This window comes from Phanerochaete carnosa (assembly GCF_000300595.1).
Source record: "Phanerochaete carnosa HHB-10118-sp unplaced genomic scaffold PHACAscaffold_5, whole genome shotgun sequence".
In the NCBI taxonomy this organism is placed as follows: domain Eukaryota; kingdom Fungi; phylum Basidiomycota; class Agaricomycetes; order Polyporales; family Phanerochaetaceae; genus Phanerochaete; species Phanerochaete carnosa.
Window position 1 is genome coordinate 601,443 of NW_006767632.1, and position 21,682 is coordinate 623,124.

General features: G+C 55.9%; 7 protein-coding genes across 7 annotated transcripts; 3 read left to right on the forward strand and 4 right to left on the reverse strand.

Moving 5' to 3' along the window:
• Positions 1 to 409: 409 nt before the first annotated feature.
• Positions 410 to 1,165, reverse strand: PHACADRAFT_255483 (uncharacterized protein; the record flags this gene model as incomplete). The annotated part of the gene is made up of 1 exon (XM_007395387.1): positions 410 to 1,165. The coding sequence occupies exon 1, from the start codon at positions 962 to 964 to the stop codon at positions 413 to 415; it is 552 nt and encodes a 183-aa protein (XP_007395449.1). The 5' UTR covers positions 965 to 1,165.
• A 655-nt stretch (positions 1,166 to 1,820) lies between these two features.
• On the forward strand, positions 1,821 to 2,188 carry PHACADRAFT_255484 (uncharacterized protein). Its single transcript, XM_007395388.1, has one exon. It carries the CDS (start codon positions 1,853 to 1,855, stop codon positions 2,159 to 2,161), a length of 309 nt encoding a protein of 102 aa, XP_007395450.1. The 5' UTR covers positions 1,821 to 1,852; the 3' UTR covers positions 2,162 to 2,188.
• Positions 2,189 to 2,426: 238 nt separating this feature from the next.
• On the reverse strand, positions 2,427 to 4,145 carry PHACADRAFT_28172 (uncharacterized protein; the record flags this gene model as incomplete). The annotated part of the gene is made up of 5 exons (XM_007395159.1): positions 2,427 to 2,564; positions 2,626 to 3,248; positions 3,302 to 3,399; positions 3,452 to 3,968; positions 4,016 to 4,145. The coding sequence occupies 5 exons, from the start codon at positions 4,143 to 4,145 to the stop codon at positions 2,427 to 2,429; spliced, it is 1,506 nt and encodes a 501-aa protein (XP_007395221.1).
• A 3,482-nt stretch (positions 4,146 to 7,627) lies between these two features.
• Positions 7,628 to 8,959, forward strand: PHACADRAFT_255487 (uncharacterized protein). The gene has a single exon (XM_007395389.1). The coding sequence runs from the start codon at positions 7,937 to 7,939 to the stop codon at positions 8,912 to 8,914; it is 978 nt and encodes a 325-aa protein (XP_007395451.1). The 5' UTR covers positions 7,628 to 7,936; the 3' UTR covers positions 8,915 to 8,959.
• A 429-nt stretch (positions 8,960 to 9,388) lies between these two features.
• PHACADRAFT_183946 (uncharacterized protein) lies at positions 9,389 to 13,591 on the forward strand. Its single transcript, XM_007395390.1, has 14 exons — positions 9,389 to 9,833; positions 9,883 to 10,044; positions 10,093 to 10,186; positions 10,237 to 10,328; positions 10,380 to 10,462; positions 10,518 to 10,639; positions 10,698 to 10,843; positions 10,900 to 11,189; positions 11,243 to 11,342; positions 11,395 to 11,491; positions 11,542 to 12,007; positions 12,067 to 12,767; positions 12,822 to 12,910; positions 12,962 to 13,591. The coding sequence occupies exons 1-12, from the start codon at positions 9,480 to 9,482 to the stop codon at positions 12,098 to 12,100; spliced, it is 2,040 nt and encodes a 679-aa protein (XP_007395452.1). The 5' UTR covers positions 9,389 to 9,479; the 3' UTR covers positions 12,101 to 12,767; positions 12,822 to 12,910; positions 12,962 to 13,591.
• Positions 13,592 to 13,849: 258 nt separating this feature from the next.
• On the reverse strand, positions 13,850 to 15,599 carry PHACADRAFT_255491 (uncharacterized protein). Its single transcript, XM_007395391.1, has 5 exons — positions 15,468 to 15,599; positions 14,606 to 15,407; positions 14,486 to 14,552; positions 14,286 to 14,436; positions 13,850 to 14,231 (listed from the first exon to the last, which is right to left on the reverse strand). Exons 2-5 carry the CDS (start codon positions 14,935 to 14,937, stop codon positions 14,059 to 14,061), a joined length of 723 nt encoding a protein of 240 aa, XP_007395453.1. The 5' UTR covers positions 14,938 to 15,407; positions 15,468 to 15,599; the 3' UTR covers positions 13,850 to 14,058.
• A 688-nt stretch (positions 15,600 to 16,287) lies between these two features.
• PHACADRAFT_255494 (uncharacterized protein) lies at positions 16,288 to 21,435 on the reverse strand. Its single transcript, XM_007395392.1, has 14 exons — positions 21,141 to 21,435; positions 18,731 to 21,085; positions 18,449 to 18,669; positions 18,365 to 18,392; positions 17,933 to 18,308; positions 17,736 to 17,875; positions 17,520 to 17,679; positions 17,401 to 17,467; positions 17,318 to 17,345; positions 16,888 to 17,264; positions 16,815 to 16,828; positions 16,675 to 16,761; positions 16,517 to 16,620; positions 16,288 to 16,468 (listed from the first exon to the last, which is right to left on the reverse strand). The coding sequence occupies exons 1-2, from the start codon at positions 21,294 to 21,296 to the stop codon at positions 18,992 to 18,994; spliced, it is 2,250 nt and encodes a 749-aa protein (XP_007395454.1). The 5' UTR covers positions 21,297 to 21,435; the 3' UTR covers positions 16,288 to 16,468; positions 16,517 to 16,620; positions 16,675 to 16,761; positions 16,815 to 16,828; positions 16,888 to 17,264; positions 17,318 to 17,345; positions 17,401 to 17,467; positions 17,520 to 17,679; positions 17,736 to 17,875; positions 17,933 to 18,308; positions 18,365 to 18,392; positions 18,449 to 18,669; positions 18,731 to 18,991.
• Between the last annotated feature and the right edge of the window lie 247 nt (positions 21,436 to 21,682).

Below are 21,682 nucleotides of genomic sequence, written 5' to 3' on the forward strand. Positions count from 1 at the left end.
CATTGAAGCAATGGACATACCGATGACACCCGGACGGAGGTCCCAGTTCTCGCGAATGATCTCGACGAGCTCCTCGTTGGACTTCTTGCCAGTGCCGTAGGTGTCGACGAAGACCGACAGAGGCTCAGCGACACCAATAGCGTACGAGAGCTGAACGAGAGCACGGCGGGCAAGGCCGGCAGCGACGAGCGACTTGGCAATCCAGCGAGCAGTGTACGCTGCAGAGCGGTCGACCTTGGAGAAGTCCTTTCCAGAGAAAGCACCTCCACCGTGTGCACCCCAGCCACCGTAGGTGTCGACGATGATCTTGCGGCCAGTGAGACCGGCGTCGCCCTGAGGACCACCGATGACGAAACGGCCAGAAGGTTGGATCTGAGACGAGTGGTGATCAGAGTGGGCTTCTTCAGGCACATTAGAACGAACTTACGTGGTAGATGGTGCGGTCGTCGAGAAGGTGGGCGGGGATAACCTTCTTAACAACCTTCTCGAGGATCTCGTGGCGGAGTTCCTCGGTGGTGATGTCCTCGGAGTGCTGGGTGGAGACGACGACGGTGTCGACACGGAGAGGGATGGTGGCACCTCCATCCTTCTTGTACTCGATCGTGACCTGGGTCTTGGAGTCGGGGCGGAGCCATGGAAGAGCACCAGTGCGGCGGGCGAGGGCGAGAGCGGCGTTGAGCTTGTGCGCGAGAACGATGGTGAGAGGCATGCACTCTTCAGTCTCATCAGTCGCGTAGCCGAACATGATGCCTTGGTCACCAGCACCGAGGTCCTCGAGGGAACCGTGGTCGAGACCCTGGGCGATATCCGGCGATTGCTGCTCGATGGCGACAAGGATGTTGCAGGTCTTGTAATCGAAGCCTTTTGAGGAATCATCGTAGCCAATCTGCTTGATGGTCTCACGAATGACCTTCTGGTAGTCGATAGAGGCCTTGGTGGTAATTTCACCGAAGACCATGATCATTCCGGTCTTGGAAGCGGTCTCGCAAGCAACCTTGGAGAATGGGTCCTGCTCCAGGCAAGCATCGAGCTGTGGAAAGGTGTGAATATTGTGGTTGATGATTTTTGGAGGCGCCGGCGCGACTCACGATGGCATCAGAGACCTGGTCGCAAATCTTGTCTGGGAGAGCGTGAGCAAGCTCGTCGAACAAAAGTGATTCGCTGGCACCTACCAGGGTGGCCCTCGCCAACGGACTCAGAGGTGAAGAGGAAATGACCGGGCTGGAGAGCGGAGTGGACAGCAGAGCCTTTGGCAACCATAGCGAGTAAGCGAACCGGGTGAGATAGTAGATGAGGGAAAGGTGGAGGGTATCGTTCGAGATTCTCTGCGAACTGCTCGAATTTATGACACGAAGACCCCGATCACCATCGTGCTATCACGCAATCCTGCATGCATGATCCTTAACAGCGGGACGACGCCCGTCTTACTACAAAGTCCGTACGTACACGCCCAGCCCTGTGCTCTCACGAATTCAGTCATCAAACGTACGCAGTTAGCGCTGCAGTGAAGATTTTCAGCTTTGCAGCAACGAGATAATGCGCTGTCCGACCGGGGGGACCCCAAAACTCTAGAGCGCACGTAGAATAATGTCCCAAATTACATTTCGGGCTTGAGACGTTTCGTCCCTCTTCTAAGTACCTTGTAAGCGGAACGAAATCCTTTAAACGCCTTTTAAGGCCCTTGTAAGTACCTTAGAATCTGACTTCTAGGCCATCTCAAGATCAGCGCCTTTCAAGGTCAATTTGTAATTTGGGACATATTTCAAGCCAAAGGGATCCCATCGTACGAGCAACCTCTTCAAAAGCGGCGTGTGTCCTGCGAAAGGAAATGAAAAGACCCTGTCTTCCAGCAATGGAACAGCGCACATCTTATACGAGACACCAAAACGTCAAACAGCTTGCTGCGAACGCGCGCGGATATGGTCAAGCGTCCGAGTCGTGGGGATTGCACAACGAACCGTACATCGGTGCATCGTCCCCAACTTGGGGCTCCAAAGCCGGCCGCCAGCAACAAGCGACCCGTCTTCCGCCCAGCGTGCCTTGGTATCATTGCAAGCATAGCCACGGCCTATCGCTATCCGACCAGAGCGAGCCCGTCGGACCGCCGGCTATAGCGTTTGACGGGGTAACCCGTGAGCGAGGCTCTCGCTTCAGCAATTGAAATTCGTGTCTGTCAGTGGGGGCTCTGCAGACTGGCTTGACCCCACAGTGGGGTACCGGTGAGTCACATTCGAGCTTGCTTCCCACACAAGATTGACATGTTCGTCGGCAGCCTGCAGTCACTCCACGCTGCAACGGGAAATACAATGTTTATTGAGCTAAGAAACAAGGAAGAGGCTATTGTGCATGTACGTCTACAGAGTCCAGAGTGAGTAATAATAAGGATACATGATGTTCAAGAATCAAGAATCAAGAATCAGATTAAATTAATTGACGAGGAAAACGCCAGCTTGGCTTTCACATGACTCAGTGAAGAAACTCGTGAGGACCTGGCCGAGAATTTGCAGCGCGGGCTGCATCTGCACCTCCTCCCCAGCAAACGTCGTGCGCACAAAGTTCAGTCGCTGCAAGCACAAAAAGTTCATCAGCACATTTGCACTAGGACCTCGCATATGTCGTACTCACGTTCTGGATGGGATCGTTGCCACCAATGAGCTTCGCCACGCCGGGCGAGGCGGGCGTCGCGAAGATGCTCGCGGGCATGACGACGAGGCCCGCGTCAAGGCACCGCTCGAAGAGCTCGTCCATCAGCTGGGGCACGTTCGTGCGCGCCGCCACGCCCTCGGCGCCCTGGAAGTCTGTCCGGTAGCGCGGGTGCAGGTGGATGTGGACCTCGACCCAGACGAACATGCCCGCGGCAGGCACGTCCGCGCTCGCGAAGCCCGTACTCGCGACCTCGCGCTCGAAGTGGGCCAGGAAGACGTCCCGCCGGCGCTGGTACTCCTTACGCAAGCTGCGCGTCCAGCGGTCGAAGCCGCCAATCCCCCAGCCCGACGCGCTCATCATCTCAGTGATGAAGATTTGGCCGAAGCCGTGTGGGTGCTGCGTCGAGGACTCGTTGAGGTAGATGAGGTGCGAGTGGAAGAGGTGGCTGCTGGTGATCCAGCCGAGGCGCATGCCCGGCATCATCACTTTGCTGAAGCTGTCGACGCGCAGTACGCGGCCCTCGATGTCCATTGACAGGAACGAGGGCGGCGGCTGGCTCAAAGATGCTCCGCTATCGTCGTACTGCAAATAGTAATATGGGTCTAGGCCGATGATTAGTGACAACCTTATATTCGCATCAATGATGCAAACGCACCATCTTCAATAATTAGGATATCGAAACGCTGTGCAAGCTGATAGATCTGTTTCCGACGTTCTGCGCTCAAAGTGCAGCCCGTGGGATTTTGCCCAGAGCTGTCCGACAGTCAGATCGGAACGCCGTGAGAACGCACGGTGGGGGACTCACGGAACGGTGTACAACACATGCGGGCGGCGGCCGTGCACAGACTCGTCCCATGTGGACATGACCCGCTCGAGGTCGCTGGGAATGAGCCCGCCCTTGTCGATCCTGATGGGCACCCAGTTGATGCCGTGCGCGAGCGGCGCGTTCGTGAGCGCGTTGAACGAGAACTCGTCCGCGAGGAAGTGGTCGCCGGGGTTGCCCAAAAGCCGGAAGAGCTTCGTGACGCCGTCCATGTTCCCGATGGTGAGCGTGCAGATGTGGTCTGGCGGCGCATGGTAGTATTGCGTGAGCTCGGTTACCGCGCGCTGCGCCTCAGGCACGCCAGCGCCCGTCCCGTATGCCATCACGGACTTGAAGGGCACGCTTCCTGGCTCGTCCCGTGAGCACGAGAACCACTGTGTCCGAGCGTCGGAGCCGTCCGCTCCCGTCCATGTCGCAACGGGATCGTCGAGGCATTCAGAGGTCGAGGCCACCTCAAATTGTACCTTTTTCATGGGAAAGAGAGAATAGTGCGGGTCGCCTGGAACAATGTTGGTATCAATCGACGAACGTCACCGCTGGACTCACCCGTCCCCAGGCTAAGCATGCCCGGTTTGCGGTTTGCAACACGCCACAACGCCTTCATGGCATTTGGCCGCCTGCAACGGGTTTCCTCGGAAAGGTGGTGCGAGAGGTCGATAGGTTTAGCAGGGTACATGATGCTCTCGAATGGTCTAAATGGATGTAAGATAATCGAGACTGAGGAGAAGAGGGAGAGGGATATCGGTGCTGTACCCACCCCGTCCTCCGTCGACGCCTTTATAGCATTTGACGGGCACTTTATTCGGACGCTTGCACTGGCGATACCGTAACTGCCGGCCGCTTGATGATAGATGCAGGGATCCGAGCATGGTTTCACTGAAACAGTGTAGCCAATCGCTCCGCGCCTTGGCCGCTTCCCACGCAGACACGTCATTGAAATTCGAGTGGGCTGTACGGCCGCACAAGCAAGCGTTGGACAGCGGAACGCTGATCGGCTGTGCGAGACGGGATGTAACGCCGACGCACGCAGATGGGCCAAGAAACAAGAAACTTGCACCCACCGACGAAGACATGTGCATCGGAGAAGCAGTGTCCCCGGAAGCTGATGATCTACCGGCACTATGGGCTGAGGATGAACGGAAGCAATGAACCCGGTTGAAGGCACAATCAGCCTCCGCGGCGAAAGGCGCGCGGTCCCCTGCGGTTTCCAAGGCTACTCTTGAGTTTCATCGATTCACCACAGTCACTTACCACTGGAACTGGTAGAGAAAAACAGAGAAACTTGTAAGTTCTGTGAGACCTCGGCAACGCGTCAGTTTGCAGCAACATGCGACGCCTCCTGGGGCATTTTCTGTTTGCATGCTATGCTAGATGCAGGGATGATGGCAACTGTGAACGCCAGACAATGACTCACTGATCGATGACGGAAGAAATTAAGACCATGAACCGGCACCAGTGACAACTGTGCGGAGACTATTCGTTCCCGGGCTTGCATGTGGCGGCGAGTTATGGAGTCGATAGAACGTCGGGCTTTCAGACCTTCAATTAGGCCTATCAGGAGCGGATCTTTATGGAAAGCAAGGCAGTTTTGGAGGTGAAGGAAAGGGGCCATGTTTCGAGAACGTCGTACACGCTGGGACTTGCACATGCCGTGCCTTTGAGAGTGCTCTAGCCAGTGCCTTCGCCAGCGAGCGACGTGCGTCTAGCGAAGCTTACTGAGTTACTTATCCTCACTTATCGCACTCACAAATCAGACGCTCTATTTAGTAACTGGACTTACCTCTCATTCACCGCACTTGCTATCGGTTACTACAGTATCGTGCGCCCAAAAGCCATGAGACAAAACACTTCCTCTTTTGTGTAAATAAGGGTCCAAAAATAGATCTATTTCTTTTTTCGCGGATAGACCTGAGCTTTCTTCCTAAAAAAGAATGATACTATTTGCAACACAGAAAGTTACACTATTCCGCACTTTTGGCATGAGGACCGTCCAGATTTTTCGAGGCAAAGTGGTTGCCTATTCCGTGTGCCCATCCTCCCACAAAAGAGAGCGCCCATGTACACTGAGCCGGCGCTCAATATGTCTGACTATAGCTTGGCTATCTCTTGTGACAAATTGGCATGGAGAGTAGATAACAGCTCTGCCCGCTCTGGTATCTGGACTACTCTCGTGCCAAAAGAAGGTGCAATAATCATGTAGCTTTCTGCGCTGCAAACAGTATCACTTCTTTCTGAGAGAAGGCTCAGGTTTATTTGCGAAAAATATTAGATTCACTTTTGGACCTCTATTTACACACAAGAGGAAGGACTGTTTATCCAAACGCATACCCCGACTTCCCTCCGTGTACTCGTTATCTTATCTATCTGTGCGGCCCGACCGCCCTTTCTTGCTCTCTCATCGTCTCCATGAATCTTTCAGCCAACCATGAGCGCTTGGGCGCTTGAGCAGTAATCTGAACCCTCGGCACGATGGACAGCGGCGTCCGCTCTGTTGTTCTTATTCGTTCCTGATGTATTGTACACGGGCCCCCGTCTTCCTCCTCCTCGAATCGATCTCTGTTGAAGCGCTGACGGCTCCTGTAATACTACTCTTAGTGTTTACAAAGCTCCATAGCCTTGCCGTAAAGCGTCTTCAAAGAGTCGCCTGGGGATGCTACATACGTCTGTCAAACCGGTGGGGCGGCTGTTCGAACTTTGAAGACGATAAGACCTGGGTCTAAACCTGATCGAGCGAGCGGTACAGGGCAGGGACGAGTGCGTTCCATTGCCAAGCACTCGCTCATCTGTCGTCACTGTGCTACACGAACTGTTAGCCCTGTCACGTACTTTCGTTCAACTACATGAAGCTGGTCAAGTCAGGCCTCACCAGGAGCATAGGTCTACTTACCTATCTCGTCTCTTCTTTAGAATATTAGCTCTCACACGGCACTCAACCTCCGAGGCCTCAGCAAAGCGGCCAGCCGTGCCACATTTTTCCGATGAACCAGCCAGAAGCTTGGCTGCACGTACGAGTGTTTGTCATGGCTGCATGCCGGTCAGTCTCCAGGCACTGTATTCGCAATTCTGTGCGTCTCCCAAGTAGCTTCCATTTTCTTGCGTTCTTGACATTGTGACTTTAGAACATTCGCACTTCCTCCGGCTGCCGATCGCACGTACATGGCAGATCCACGATTGCGACTAGGCCCGCAAGTAAGTTTCCTCCGCGGACAAAGTACGACGGCATAATGCGGAACGTGAGAGAGACACAGATCTCTCCGTAAACACCGCCGCCGGCCTCGCGAAGCACCGTTTGCCACCAGCTGGCCCCTCTCCTACATGCCGTAACCGCACTTTACGGGGCATATAACGGCACGTGGCGACCCAGGTTACCCCGCGAGATGTGCGGGAACCCCAGGCAGGGGTTCTGACCCTGGCAAATAACGTGGAAAATACGAAATAGAGCCTCGAGGCTGTAAGCGCTCCAACTACTGAGCTCCTGCCGCCGTTCAGCTAACGAATAGCAGACTGCGTGCGGCTTCAAGTTGTCCATATGGAGATGTCGTGTTCTCGCCCGCCCTGGGCAAAAACATGCTCGCGGCACGGTCGCGGGACAGGATCTTATTAACTGGGAACTTCCCGAGTAGCCCGAGGAACAGCCCTCCTCGTTCACGTACGCCGAGCGGAAGCTGTTGTTGACGTTCTGTCTCAGCTTCTTTGTCTCATCCCGAGCAGTTCAGTTGCCGCCGCCGACTTGTCGAATCGAGAATACCGCTCCGCGGGACGCGACGTTCCTTTTCACGCCTCTTCCGCGTTTCATATCGCCGTTCCTGCGGACACGCCTCTTGATGCTAACTGACAAGCAACATCAGAGTGCCCTTCGACGTAATACAACATTCCCTTGGTGAGTCCACGAGTCCCTAAATGAGCCAGAATATGTGGAGTCTCAACAGCACAAGACTGTTGGCTTCTGGGAAGTCGTCAAGGCGAAAATATTGTGCCTATCATAGAAGCGATAATTCGGCACAGAAGCCGGAACCCTTGGCCAGCAGAATCGTTGCAGATCCTCCGTGTACGGCAGCACTGTGGACAAGCGGTCATGCTCGAATGCAGTCAGTCTTTGCAGGCTTTTGGCGTTTCCCAGAGATACTAACGCTCTTCATTTTCCAGCCGGGTGGAGGGTCCCGAAGGTACTGCGGTCAATGGCGTGGGACCACCGGTGATAGCCCAGAATACGCAGACGCCCCAAAGAGACTTCCGTCTGGTGTTCAAATGCCGCGCCGCAACTTGCGCCGTCAAACTTCGAATGACCGTGAAAGCCCTGCTCTTCGCTCCACGAGTTGTTTGATTGCCCTGCTGGGACGGGATGAGCCGATGGTTGCCAGCTCGAGAGATGGCCTGTCAGCACGCCAAAAAAACTGAACTTTGTATTTCTTTAAAGAGGACAAGGCCGGGACGACTTTCAGCGACGCCCACCAGAACGCGACTGCCATGGACGCCAGCAGCGCAAGCTTTGCACTTCACGAGCTCGCTGTGTTCGCGTCTGCCGACGCTGGGCAGACGGGACAGTCACTCCGCGATGCATGCCTCTGCTTGCGCGTCGGCACCTGCGAGTTCTCCAAGGGCACATGGGCGCTGCACATCAACGATGGCCATCCGACCATTTCCCCGCTCTTGGACGCGCTTGTCGCTATTCCAGATGCCCGCCGCCATGTCGCGCATCTTCTCGTCGAACAGGCATTCGGCGCCACGCATGCGTCCGACCCAGAAGAACACGCAAGGCTCATGGTGCTTGAGAAGAAATCTGCCCATGAGGTCAAAAGGCTCCTGGAGTTGCTGGCCCCAACGCTGCAGACTTTGACCCTCATCCGCGCGTCGGTTGACCCAATTTCCCCGGCTTTGCGAGGCACCAGCGTGCTCAAGGGCCTGCACCTCCCTTTACTCCAGCAACTGTGCATCTCTGGCCCTGCCGAGACGACGGCTGCGTTCGAGCTGCCGCTATCGCCGAAGCTTGCGCCTTCGCTTCGACGACTGCAAGTCCCCAGCGACATGCTCCATCCCCACCAGGCGTCCGCCTCTCGCTTGACCGTCCCGCACCTTGCGCACCTCGTCGTGTCGCCTCTGCGGGCGCGCTGTACAGCCTCTCAGCTCGAGGCGCTGCGCACATATGGCGAGAACATCGGCGTGTTCGTCAAGACGGGCAAGGAGGCTCTCGGCGGCTCTCCGCCGTCTTCCTCGGCAACGGGGCCCTGCGTAGAGGTGGTGGCCCCTTTGTCGCTTAACGCGGCCCGCGTGGCTGAGGTCGGACGGCTCCATTGGGAGCTGCTGGGATGGCTGAGGCCAGAGCTGTCACGCTCATGCCTGAAGTTCAACGCCATCGAGCGAAATGCAGAGCCAACGTACGAAGAGACAGCGGTCACAGTTAAGACAGAGTGGTTAGTGCGTCGTCGGGAATATGTTCTGAGATGAGTGACGAAAGCCCGTCCGTCGTGTTTCATCGGTAAGTTATCTGTGCAGCAGGTTGTGGTGACCAGCGTCTGATGCCGCCGTCTGCCTCCAGCAAATTTGTGCCCGCAACAAGCCTCTCAACAAGCCTCTCAACGTTCATCTGTGGTTCGCTTCATGCTTCTTGGTCTCCGGCTGGTCGGAGCGCTGCGCGTTTCCTTTCTTCGTCCGCTTCGCTGAGCGATTCGGATTTGTGCTCCGAGCTGTCTCCAAAAGTACAGACCTAGTTCTACCTCTGGCTGTATAATCGTTCCAGCATCTTAGCATATATTTGGCTTATCTGCTGCGTATAAATGTGGTTTCAGTGAACGCATTGTTCCGAACATAGCTGCTGTGCTCATTATTCTTGATGGCTGCGATTAGACGCGCTAGGGCCGACCGCCCCGACGCGCGAATGACGTCGGCGTGTGAAGGCGCCGCCTTGCGGCGGCGGAGATCGCGGCAGCTAGCCTTCAAATATAAATATCTTGAGCACCTCTCCCCAATACCGGCCTGATTCTCTCCGACGTCGCCCTCAACACCCACCACGATGCTGGTGCCGGCCCTGAGACGAGCGGCAACGCGAGCAACCAACATAGCGCGTCCCCGACAGCTCCGTCCGCACGCCCTACCAGGTCCGGTTCCACTCGCGACTAGACATGTCCCTAGACTTGCACTACCCATACCTCAGCTCCGGAGAGCGTTCTCTACGAGTCTTGCGAAGGCTGAGCAAGCCAGTGGTGCAGGCGGCTCGGCAGGGTCGCCGCCCCCGCCAAAGCGCAAACTGCCCAGGTTTAGGACCGTCCTGAAGTATTCCGCGTACATTGTTGGGTCTACGGTTTTTGGAGTGTTTGTTCTGACTGGCGTCATCTTCTTACACGATGCATTCACGTATAATGAAAAGGTACGCGGCCCGTCCGCTCGCGACTTACTCTGTACTGACCCGACCGAAGCACATCGAGGGTGTCCCTGTGGAACCTCTGGCTCTGCATCCCGAACGTGGTGGCCCCAAGAACCTTCCAATTGTCAAAGTATATCTCTCAGACGTAGAAGATGAAGAGGCATCTGAACTCAGGACCAAGCCGCATCTGGTTATTGTCGGTGGAGGATGGGGTGTGAGTACTCTCGAATGCTATGTTCTCCGCTTCTGAACGTTTCCTCAGGCCATGGGCGTGCTCAACACCCTGAATCCTGGTGACTATCACGTTACGGTCGTTTCACCGGAAACCTACACGACATTTACGCCCTTGCTGCCATGTACGTCTCGCTTCCGCAAAATATGCCCCAGCTACTAATCTCCGCGTTAGCTGCTGCCGTCGGCACCGTCCAGGTCCGTTCGCTGGTCGAGCCGCTACGCAAGATTGTTGCTCGACTGCGCGGACACGTCTTGAACGCCAAGGTATGCGAACATCTCTGGCGTCGTCCTCCAGCATAATGAATTCTGTTCTAGGCCGTTGATCTCGTCATGTCTGAACGTCTTCTGGAAGTGGAAATTGTTTCTCCAGCTGATTCGAAGCATCACCTCTACGTCCCGTAAGTCACGCGGCCGGATGACGTGTAGTTGGTTCCTGAACTGTAAGCCCCACAGTTACGACAAACTAGTCATTGCAGCTGGCTCGACATCAACGACGCATGGTATACAAGGATTGGAAAACTGTTTCCAATTGAAGACTATTGGTGACGCACAGAGAATCAGACAACGTATCATTGGTCGGTATTCTTTGCCTTCAGAGTGTATTGTTTGACATTCAAGTTAACGCGGTCCCAGACAACTTCGAAGTCGCTGCCTTGCCAACAACGTCCGAGGAAGAGCGCAAGCGTCTCCTGAGCTTCGTTGTCTGTGGCGGTGGACCGACTGGCATCGAGACCGCGGCCGAAATCTATGACCTGTGTCAAGAAGACATCATCAACTATGTGCGTGCCCTGAGACAGCGTGCGACCGTGGCATGCAGCTGAACACTGGTTCGCAGTACCCGAAGATCTGCCGGGAATATGTATCCATTCATGTCATCCAGAGTCGTTCGCACATCTTGAACACGTATTCGGAAGCTATCTCTCGGTACGCGGAGGATAAGTTCAATCGCGACGGCGTGAATTTAGTCACCAACGCACGAGTGGGCTCTGTACACCCGGATAAAGTCGTCTATACGATCAAGGGCAAGGATGGCAAGACCGAAGAGCACGAGATTCCGGCGAACTTTGTGCTCTGGAGTACCGGCATTGCGATGAGTCCATTCGTGGCAAGGATCTCAAGCTTGCTGTATGTGGATTAGGTATTTTATGCGCTTTTCTAAGCTTACTATTGTTCCCCAGTCCTAATCAGGTCCACAAGAAGGCTATTGAGGTCGACGCGCATTTGCGAGTTAAGGGTGCGCCATTGGGCGAGGTATATGCGATCGGCGACGCGAGCACCGTATGTACTCTTGCTTTCAGCTATTCACATCTGCTCATTCAACGCTTGTCAGATTGAGACTTCGATTGTTGCGCATCTTCTGGAACTCGTGGACGCATCAGACAAGAACAAGGACGGAAAAATAGACTTTGAGGAATGGCAGATCATGGGTATGCCCGCCCAGCCCGAATATGTGCGAGTAACTGAAGGAAATTTCCAGTCGATCAGATCAAGAAGCGCATCCCTATGTCCGAGGAGCACCTTTCCACAGTCCGCGAACTCTTCGACCTGTATGATTCAGATGCGGATAGCTCGCTCAACCTGAATGAGCTCGCGGTGCTGCTGCAGGAGATTGGGAACAAGATCACGGCGCTGCCGGCGACGGCGCAGGTCGCGTCGCAGCAGGGCAAGTACCTCGGTCGCAAGCTGAGCCGGGTCGCGCGCCAGCGGCCCGTGCTCGCCGCGAACGACCTCACGACGAACGAGGGCGACGAGTTCGTGTCGGGTCCGTTCCGCTACCGCCACCTCGGCTCGCTCGCGTACATCGGCAACGCGGCCGTGTTCGATCTCGGCAAGTACAGCTTCATGGGAGGCCTCGTGGCGATGTATGCGTGGCGGAGTGTGTACTGGAGCGAACAGGTCAGCTATCGCACGCGCGCTCTGCTCATGATCGACTGGATTGTGCGGTGCGTTTGGCTCCACTTTGTATCGAGAGGACAGCTTGCTGACATCGACGGTTGTGCAGTGGAATCTGGGGACGAGATCTGTCGAGGCTGTAAAAATTCTCGGTTGCGACTGGGATCCGGCTGCTTGCATTGTAATTCAGTCTTGATACGAGCCGTAGATTATATATAGGCTGTATACCCGCTACCATCCGGCCTAGATACACCTCTGATGCCATGTCTACATAAGCTCTACCTGAGTTTTCGCAGAGACCACAGCACAAGCATTCGATCATTCCGGGCTGAACCCCGTCTCGAGTCGCTGCCTGCCCTCCTCAAATACTCGCTCAAGCAGCTGGTTGAACCGGTCACGCCGCTGCATATGAACACCATGACCGGTCTTCTCCCACTGCACAAGCTCCGCCTCGGGCATGTGCTGCTTCAGTCGCAAACTGCAGCTCGGTCGCACAAGGTTGTCATCGTCGCCGGTGAGGATGAGCACCTTGGGGACGTGCCGGGCGAGCTCGCGCAGCCGTGCAGGGGAGGTGTGGTGCGTGAGACCTGCAAATATTTGCGAGAATGTGCCCATGGGTGACTGTGGCCGCGTCACGCGTATGCGCTCGCGATAGTCCTGCAAGACCCATTCGAAGTTCTTCCGCCCGGAGCCGGCGTCGTCCGGCGCGTCGAGCCATACGCGGGGAAAGAGCATGCCGAGTATGATCGGGATCTTCTTCTCGGGGTCGCTGGTGAAGGTTACGCGTGTGAGGCCAACAAAGCCTTTCCACTACGGATAGGTGAGAATGCTTTAGCGAGATGGCGTGGTATGGTGCGCACTCACAGGCGGGAAGTTGTTCCATGGGTAGCCCCCGGGGGTGGTAACAGCCAGTGTGAGCGAGATGATGCGTTCCGGAATCCGCAGGGCAAGATCTGTTGCGCTCCGTTAGCTCTTCGCGATGTTAGAAGAGAGACCATACGCACGCTGGGATATCATTCCGCCCAATGACATACCGACGACATGGAGGCTGCGCTCCTCCGTCCACCCGACATAGTTCAATAGCGCGAGCGCGTCCTCGGCCATGCCCACCGTCCTGCGCCATGGTCATCCCATGCGACCGACTCAAGAAGACAGATGGCTGCTCACGTGTATGGCCCGCGTGGCGTCCCACTGTGCCCGACGCCACGGTTATCGAAGACGATGACCGAATATCTAGGGTCGCGTCCGAAGAGCTCGACCTGCCATCTCCACGCGAACGACGAGCTGTTCAGCCTGCAGGGTCCGGCACGTTCGGGAGGCACGGTAGGCCCGTCAGCATCGGCGCGCAGGAGCGTTCAGACGTACGCGGTGCGCGGAGCCTCACCCCATGATAAATAGGACCTTCTCAGGCCCGTTGCCGTGTTGCTCCCAGTAGAGCGAGTGGCTCTCGAGCGGGTCGTCCTTGTTTCGCAGGCTCGAGACTGGGAAGAGGCCCTTACGCGTACAGGTTTCCGGAGCGAACACCGTCGGGAGGTCGACAACTCTGTCGTTGTCTATGGTCGCGCTCATGGTGGGAAAAACTGAGTGAAGGTGGTACGTCTGTTGAGGGCCTGGAATCAAGGTTAGAATAGGACTTGTTTCACGATATATCAGGTAGAACACCAACAAATAAGTACAAAGTCCAGGTTCAGCTCAGAAGTGTCGTGAGACAAGGACGGATTTGAGCTGTCCCCAAAGTCTCGAGCCGACTCGCACATGCATATGGCGCGCCGGATCCTGATGTCATTTGCAAAGCGCACTCTAGGCGCCTCCAGAAATTCAGCAGAACATGCAAGTATATGGATTGCGCGTACAACGAATACTTAAGGCTACATCAAAATTGAGGGTATAAACGGAGCTTGGTATGCGACTATTAGAGTAGAAGTGATGCAACAAGGAGTGACAGCGCGGGATGCTGGGTAGTAGCGTCAACGCGAAAAAAGATGGGGTCTGCATATACAGCGGACAGACAAAGGAGTGCAGGTGAAGTCAACAGCTGTGCAGATGTTGGACAAATGATGGGGGGAGGCGGCAAAGGGAGACAAGGGAGACAAGGGAAATACTAGTCTCGTCTCTTGCGGGAGAGTGCTTCGCGCCAGCCGGCAAAGCTGCGACTCGCCTGTTTTCGCAGCCTGCCTAGGGGACTCTTCGACTGGCGTCCGGCCTGCGAGCCGTAAACATACGTCGTTATCCAGTACATGCGCTCGCGGAGGGTGGTCATGAGCAGGAAGGTCACTGCAACGTCTCCCGTTAGTTCTCGTTCGCGCCCAGGAAGACGGTTGAGCGTACCCAGTACCTCGAGTAGCTCGTAGTCGGGGATCTTGTTCAAGCGCAGGTAATTGTGTCCTGGGGCACGTTTTGACGCGGGGAAGAGTTTACAGTTTGTTGATGTGTAGTTCTCGTACAGCCGGCCGATGACGTTGTGGTCGTCATCCAACAGCTGTGATAACATTAGTATTTGCTCGCAACATGGAAGTACAACCACGTACTGTGAGGCTATCTGGTGTTGTCCGCCATTTGTACTCCAGCTGAGTGGGGATGATTGTCTCATCAGGGCTAAAGACCGTGTCAGCATCTCAAGTGGATGCTGGGAAATACGGGGGACTTACAGGCATTTGACATAGTGAGCATCGAATATCTCGCCAGTGCCGTTGAATGACCTCTCTCCAATGCGTATCGAAGTCGCGTAATATCGATCTCTCCACGTAACCTCCGCTAAAGCCGCCCCCTCGCTGTCCGTGATGAACGTTGTCTTTTGCGCGGGCGGGGACGGCTCTGACGAGACAGAGCTCGAGCTTGCGAAGGAATAGAAAGATGCCACCGAGGGCGAGCGCGAGCGCGTCATAGGCTCTGGCGTCGAGATATGGAACAGTGCGGCACCAGTCTCGCAGTCGATTGCCGTAGCGTTGTGGAAGTCTCCCGATGAGAACTTAAGGAGCATGGTGAGGCTTATCGGAGGGTGTCGCTCGAGGGGGGAAGGGCAGGACGAGTGGGGAACGTCCAACTCGAGAGCTCAAACGACCGCGTGAATAGCATTATATACACGCTCGCTTGCTCTGCGTGCGTCCGCGATGAAAGCAGTCGCTCGTTTGGGAAGGAGGCATAAGGTATTGACCGGTTTGGGCTGCGTCGTGCGGGTGATTCCGGAGTTTGCGGGGGCGTGCACGAGTCAAGCTGTGCTCCATCAAAGCGTACGTTCGAGATTGTCCAGGCGACGACGCTTAACGGCTTCGAGATGCTGTGAACTCGCCAACCTTTGTCGAGCCCTTGAATAAAACACAGGGCAGTACGCACATGTATCTTCTTGTCTGTCCGGGATAGAATATGTTCAATAGAGGCGATACTGGAGGACACGACTCTGTGACTGAAAGAGGCAGGTCGAAAGGGCTGGTGACCCTTGAAGAGCACTGCCTAATACGGACGTTCGTTAGTACTTTGGCACTCGCTATCGTGAGAAATACGCCTACTCACGAATATCGGCCCTGAAACAGCCTGGATGCTTCTGTCGTATGCGCTAGCCAAGTTGTCGGATGATCGTCTGGTGAGGATAGCATCCGTCGGATGCTCTAGTGCAGATGTCATGCTGTGGTAAATGGCTATTGGCCAAGCATTATGCCATGCAAGCTATCTTACACCCTGAGATACCTATCGACGTCGAAAGTGGTGGTTGCCACGAGATTAATGTGACATCCTCTCGTCTTGCCAAGGAGGAAGACCTGATATAGCTCTTCGCGATTATATCGCCGCTCATCTTCACAGGGGTCCAGGACCTGTATATATGCAGCGCTAGCAAGAGTAACCATAAGCCTGGCAATCGCGCGTCATAATAGTTGCTAGATCTTTGGATGGATGATGGATAAAAGCTGAGGGAAGGATGAAGGCTAGAGCAGAGCAAGGCGCGCGGACTTGCCAGACACACCTGGCCAGACGACTTCGTCATCGGGGTTATCCAAATCATTGTATTCAAAGCAGCCAGAAGGAGTCTGTCGAGAATCTCAACAGCTGGAAACACTGCGGCCGAACTTCAGTCTCGCTTCTTCCACGATGAACAAGTTGCAGTCGGCGATGCAAAGCTGTCGGCCGACTTGTTTTCTGCATCCCCTGCACCGCGGCTCCCCGTGAGCTTGAACATTTGACCTTCGATATGTTGAGGTTCGTCGGGATTCGGTATTGCTGCGGGACTTAGCGGAACCGACGGACTGCAAGAGAGCGCTCCTTGATAATTGAACTGGCTTGCGTTTGTTTGACTACTTACCCCGCACTCCTTACCCCACATCCCCGCACCACCTCAGTTTCACCAGTCCGGCGTGTCTCGCAGAGCTGTGCACAGAGATTCGATAACAGCAGTGTTCTTAGCAGCGATGGCAACAACGTCCAGCTTCCGCCCCACAGAGACGAGTGTACCCCCTGTCGGTTCAGTCGACATACGGCTCAAAGAGCCCAAGGGGTTCCCTGTGCACATACACCCTTTGGTACGGACAAAAACAGCTGTCTCTAGTGGGATATTGAGTGTGGCATAGAACCCCTTGGCTTTCCTCCTCCGAGCAAGCCAGATATACCCTGACAAGCTGGCCATTGCTCACTCGGACGTCAAGCATCCGGTCTTCTATACCTACGGCGTGTGGTGCGTGTCAAGCATTCGCGACTCGGTGCGGTTAATGCTGACTGACCACCGAAGGGCCCAACGCGTTCAGAATCTCGCGTACGCTTTGATAAAAGCCGGCATACAGCCCGGGGATAGGGTCGCAGTCATTGCTCCTAACTCGTACGCGCTTTCATATCAATCTTCGTCGTGAACTCTCCCTGACGCATTCGCAGGCCCGTCATAGCTGGTCTCTACTCCCACTTCTCTCACACCGTGCTGTCCCTGACCTTCTTCCTTTGTACACAGATGCACACCATGGCATCATCGCCGCGCGTGCGATCATATGCCCGATAAATACGCGCCTTACCCTGCAAGAGGTGGCCTACATCCTCGAGCATAGCGGCTCTAAGCTCATCATCGTCGACCACGAATACACGCACCTCATCAAAGACACCAAAGCCCGCGTCATCGTATGTCACGACACTGGACGCGTGGGCGACCCGTACGAAGAATTCCTGAGCAGTGGCCGGCGGTTCAGCCAGGAGAGGGGCTGGGGCGGGCTAGAATGGGAGCCAGATGAGAATGCTGGTGCTGCACTCTGTTATACGTGCGTCGTTTGCTCCAGGAAGTATACACCCCGGGATATGCTGACAGCTAACTACGGCTCTGGCACAACTGGTCGGGTAAGCTCAGGGGAAACGATAGCGTCTAATTGGTATAGCTAATGTCGCCCAAGCCGAAAGGTGTCCTGACCACCCTCCGAGGTATGTCTTACGGTTTTCGCGCTAAAAATGGGCGTATTCATAGAAAGGCGTTCAGGTTCGTATCTGGCTGCGATTGCAAACACCTATGAGGCTAGGATGGACCCTAAGTCCGTGTATCTCTGGTGAGCAGAAAGCTCTTGACCGTGGACTATGCGGTCACTTAGAGGGATTTAGGATCTTGCCCATGTTCCACGCATGCGGCTGGACATACCCGTGGGCCATAACAGCTGCCTTCGCGACTCAGATCACCCTGCGCACAGTCAGCCTCCCGCAGATTTGGTACCACTTCCTGAACTCTGGTGTCAGCCATTATTGTGCTGCGCCAACGGTGCAAGTAGGTCTTGATGATGATGGTGCCGCGCTCGCTAAACCGTGTTCACATCCGTGCAGATTAGCATCGTAAGCGCACCCGAGGCTCGGCCTGTCCCAAGACCCATCGCAGCCGTCATTGCCGGATCTGCACCGACAGCGCAGCTCATCGGTGACCTCGAGAAGATCGGCATCCAGCCTGTGCACGTGTACGGTCTGACGTGAGTGCTACGCGTGCATGCATCCCTGCCCGGCCGCTGACGGACGTCGCCTCCCAGAGAGACCTACGGCCCGTTCACCATGGCGTACAACCAGCCCTCGTGGGCGTCGCTGTCGCTCGAGGAGCGTTCGCGGTGCATGGCGCGGCAGGGCTTCAGCTTCCTGACGTCGGATCCGGTGCGGGTCGTGTTCCAGGCGCAGGAGGGCGACGCGCCGGACGCGCCGCTCGTCGATGTCCCCAAGGACGGGCGCACGGTCGGCGAGATCGTCATGCGCGGGAACATCGCCATGAAGGAGTACTTCCGCGACCCCGACGCGACGCGCAAGGCGTTCGCCGGCGGGTACTTCCACAGCGGCGACCTGGCTGTCGTGCATCCCGACGGGTATGTGTCGATCCAGGATCGGAGCAAGGATATTATTATATCGGGTGGAGAGGTGAGGGATTACTCTGACGAGCCCTCGTGGTGCGCGGCTGACACGTGCACCCGCAGAATGCGTCCAGCTTGGCCATCGAACAAGGTACACTCGCCTTCCCTGCCTCCCTTCTGCCAACACTGACACCGTCCCGCACACAGAACTCGCGGCTCACCCAGACGTGCTCGAGGCCTCCGTCGTCGCGCGCCAACACCCAAAGTGGGGCGAACGCGCGATGGCGTTTGTGATCCTCAAGAAGGAGGCAGCGCCCAAGTGGCAGGGACACCACGAGGAGTTCGGCGGCGAGCTCAAGAAACATGCGCGCCAGCGCCTCCCGGGGTTTGCTTGTCCCGAGTGGGTGCAGGTCGTTGATGAGCTGCCTGTGAGTGCTTCGCATGCTCGAGGGCTTGACGTTTTTGTTAACGAATTTTTCTTCGGTGTAGAAAACGTCTACGGGCAAGATTCAGAAGGTTGTCCTGCGTAAGATGGTCGCGAAGTTGTAGGCTGCGGTGCTTCGCGGGAACTGGGATCCGAGTTTTAATATCAACTGCATAATCTTTGTATCAAAGTACTATAAAGCTAATTGAACTGCTTGGAAACACACTCGCCCAGCTTTCAAAGAGCTGAAGATGGCTACAGGTTTACATCCGCATTTCTCCCTCGTAAATCTTATTGTACATCTGTGCTGCCTCACATTAAAATTTTCAATGGCCATTGACCAGCTTCTTCGGAACGAGGTCGAATGCGCTCGCTGCGCGCATGACTGCCTTTAAGCCGGACGCAGTGATATCCGTGTCGCTCGAAACACCCCACGCCGTCTCGCGCTTCCCGCTGGGGTGATCGTACGCAAGTTCGACAAACGACGCGGCCTCGACATCGGTGCCGTCGCCAATTGAATGCTCTGCGTACTCCTTGATCGAGAGCGTGCCATCGATCTGCGAGTTGAGCACAGCTAAGGCCGACGACAGCACACCGCTACCCTCGGCAGAGAGCTTGCGGTGCTCGCCGTGCCAGTCGAGCTCGATCGCGAGCTCCTTGCGTTCACCCTCACCGACGTTCTCGAGATTGAAGCGCACAAGCTCGATTGGTGAGGGGACAGACGTGCCGTAGTGATACGATGACCGGAAGAGCTGCACGAGGTCCGTGTACGAGATGTCCCCGCCTGTCGTGCGCGCTGCGCGCTGGACGACCTCGAAGAACGCTGCCTGGAAGCGTCGCGGGAGTTCTAGGTGAAGAGAGCTGAGAATTGCATTCGCAACGTCCGCCTGACCCGACTTGGCGTTGAACCCGACTGAGAGTTTGAGCTCCGGCAGCTCGCGGTCCCCGATCGCGTTGTTCACCGCACCCAGCACCGCGCGTAAGCCTGAGCCCGCAATGTCCGAGTCGACGCCCACGCCCCACCAAGACTCGCTCGACTTGCGCGCATCCTTGACATCCTGCCCACCGCGCACAATCTCGACGTACGACGCTGCCTTCACATTCGAGCCTTCACCAATGGCGTGCTCCGAGTATTCGCGCACCTGCAAGTCGACGTCGAGGTGCGTGCGCAGCGCGTCAAGCAGCGCGGATAAGGGCCCGTTGCCGTCCCCGCGGATGACCCGCACAGCGCCGTCAACAGCGACTGTGCCGTCGAACAGGCGACGCTCGTCTGCAGGCTCTTCGCTGTCAGTAGTCGAGTCTGCGACTGGCTCCGAAGAGATCTTGAACGATTTGAGGGTGAGACGGCCCTCATACTTGGAGCCGCCAAAGTGGTATGTTGAGCGGAAAGCGGTCGTAATGTCCTCAACCGTCATCTCGCGAGCCTCGCGATCTGCGATGTCCTGGACGACCTGGTAAAACACGACTTGCATCTTGCGTGGGAGGTCCAGGCCGAGGTGCTGCTGAACGAGGTATGCAATACCGCCCTTGCCGGATTGCGAGTTAACACGGATGACGGCCTCGTAGGTGCAGCCGAGGTCAGCGGGGTCGATGGGCAAGTACGGGATGTCCCAAAACTTGGGCTCGCCCTTCGCCTCTGCCTCAGCCCAACGCTTTCGTTGCGCCTCGAAGCCCTTCTTGACCGCGTCCTGATGTGAGCCTGAGAACGCGGTAAAGACAAGCTCTCCTGCATAAGGATGGCGGGGGTGCACGGGCAAATCGTTGCATGAGGTGACAGTGTCAATGACTGACTGGATGTCGCTAAAATCGAGGTTCGGGTGGACGCCCTGGGTGTACAGATTCAAAGCGAGATTCACAATGTCGACATTTCCTGTCCGCTCGCCGTTACCGAGGAGACAGCCCTCGATACGGTCACCGCCAGCGAGCAAGCCGAGCTCAGCAGCAGCCACGCCCTGTCCTCGGTCGTTGTGCACGTGCAGGGACACAGCAATCTTCTCGCGCTCCGTGATTTTGCGGCAGAAATACTCGACCTGGTCGGCAAAGTGGTTAGGTGGCGCGATCTCGACTGTCGCGGGCAGGTTAAAGATGATGCGCTCGTCTCCGGTGCCAGCCTTGCCCCACGTCGCCTTGACCGCTTCGCACACCTCGAGGGCAAAATCCGCCTCGGTCTGTGAGAACGTTTCTGGGCTGTACTCGTATCTGAAAACGGTGCCTGTTCTTGCGGAGCACTCCTCCGTCAGCTCGCGGACGATTTTCGTGTGCTTGATCGCGAGAGCGACTGTTTCCTCTTTCGAGTTGCGGAAAACGATGTTACGGAAGCACGGCGAAGTGGCGTTGTACATATGGATAATGGCCTTCTTGGCACCAGCGACGGCATCGACAGTACGCTTAATGAGGTCCTCTCGTGCAGGCGTGAGCACCTACAAGCAGCGCCTCAGCATGGCCGACACAACATATGACCATATACCAACGCACCTGAATCCAAACATCGTCCGGGATTTGGTTGCCCTCAATAAGCCCCCTAACAAAATTGAAATCGGTATCACTCGCAGCGGGGTATGCGACCTCTATCTCCTTTAGCCCACACTTGACGAGGGTCTGGAAGAAGCGAGTCTTTTGTTCTATGGTCATCGGGTTTGCAAGGGCCTGGTTGCCATCTCGCAGGTCCGTTGAGAGCCAAATTGGCGGTGTTCGTTGGACTCTGGAAGGCCATTGCCTGTCCGGCAAGTCGAGCGGGGTGTACGGTATGTACTTTTGGGATGGGTTAGCCCTGGGCTTGATAGTCAGCTGGGTCGTTAGCGTTGGTGGTGAACGACGTACAACATAGGCATCGTCGTCGCTGTCGTGTGAGATTAAAAGGACGTTAGATGGTCGTCCAAGAGAAAGGGAGGGCACGTTGCCCGAGTCATCTTGCAGTTTTGCTATGACTTGGGTCGGCTGAATTGCCGCCGACACTTCCTTTCACGACGACTGCGAAAGTCGTTTTGCAGCCGTCTTCTCAGTCACAAGCGCAGCTT

Coding starts and splice junctions, on each gene's coding strand:
- PHACADRAFT_255487 (XM_007395389.1), top strand. CDS start 7,937: ATGGACGCCAGCAGCGCAAGCTTTGCACTTCACGAGCTCGCTGTGTTC.
- PHACADRAFT_255484 (XM_007395388.1), top strand. CDS start 1,853: ATGGAACAGCGCACATCTTATACGAGACACCAAAACGTCAAACAGCTT.
- PHACADRAFT_255494 (XM_007395392.1), bottom strand. CDS start 21,296: ATGACCATAGAACAAAAGACTCGCTTCTTCCAGACCCTCGTCAAGTGT. Junction 21,086..21,140: donor CGGACGATGTTTGGATTCAG/GTGCGTTGGTAT, acceptor CGCTGCTTGTAG/GTGCTCACGCCTGCACGAGA.
- PHACADRAFT_183946 (XM_007395390.1), top strand. CDS start 9,480: ATGCTGGTGCCGGCCCTGAGACGAGCGGCAACGCGAGCAACCAACATA. Junction 9,834..9,882: donor CATTCACGTATAATGAAAAG/GTACGCGGCCCG, acceptor ACCCGACCGAAG/CACATCGAGGGTGTCCCTGT. Junction 10,329..10,379: donor GACACGTCTTGAACGCCAAG/GTATGCGAACAT, acceptor ATTCTGTTCTAG/GCCGTTGATCTCGTCATGTC.
- PHACADRAFT_255491 (XM_007395391.1), bottom strand. CDS start 14,937: ATGCTCCTTAAGTTCTCATCGGGAGACTTCCACAACGCTACGGCAATC. Junction 14,437..14,485: donor CAACACCAGATAGCCTCACA/GTACGTGGTTGT, acceptor ATGTTATCACAG/CTGTTGGATGACGACCACAA. Junction 14,232..14,285: donor CGAGCTACTCGAGGTACTGG/GTACGCTCAACC, acceptor GAGACGTTGCAG/TGACCTTCCTGCTCATGACC.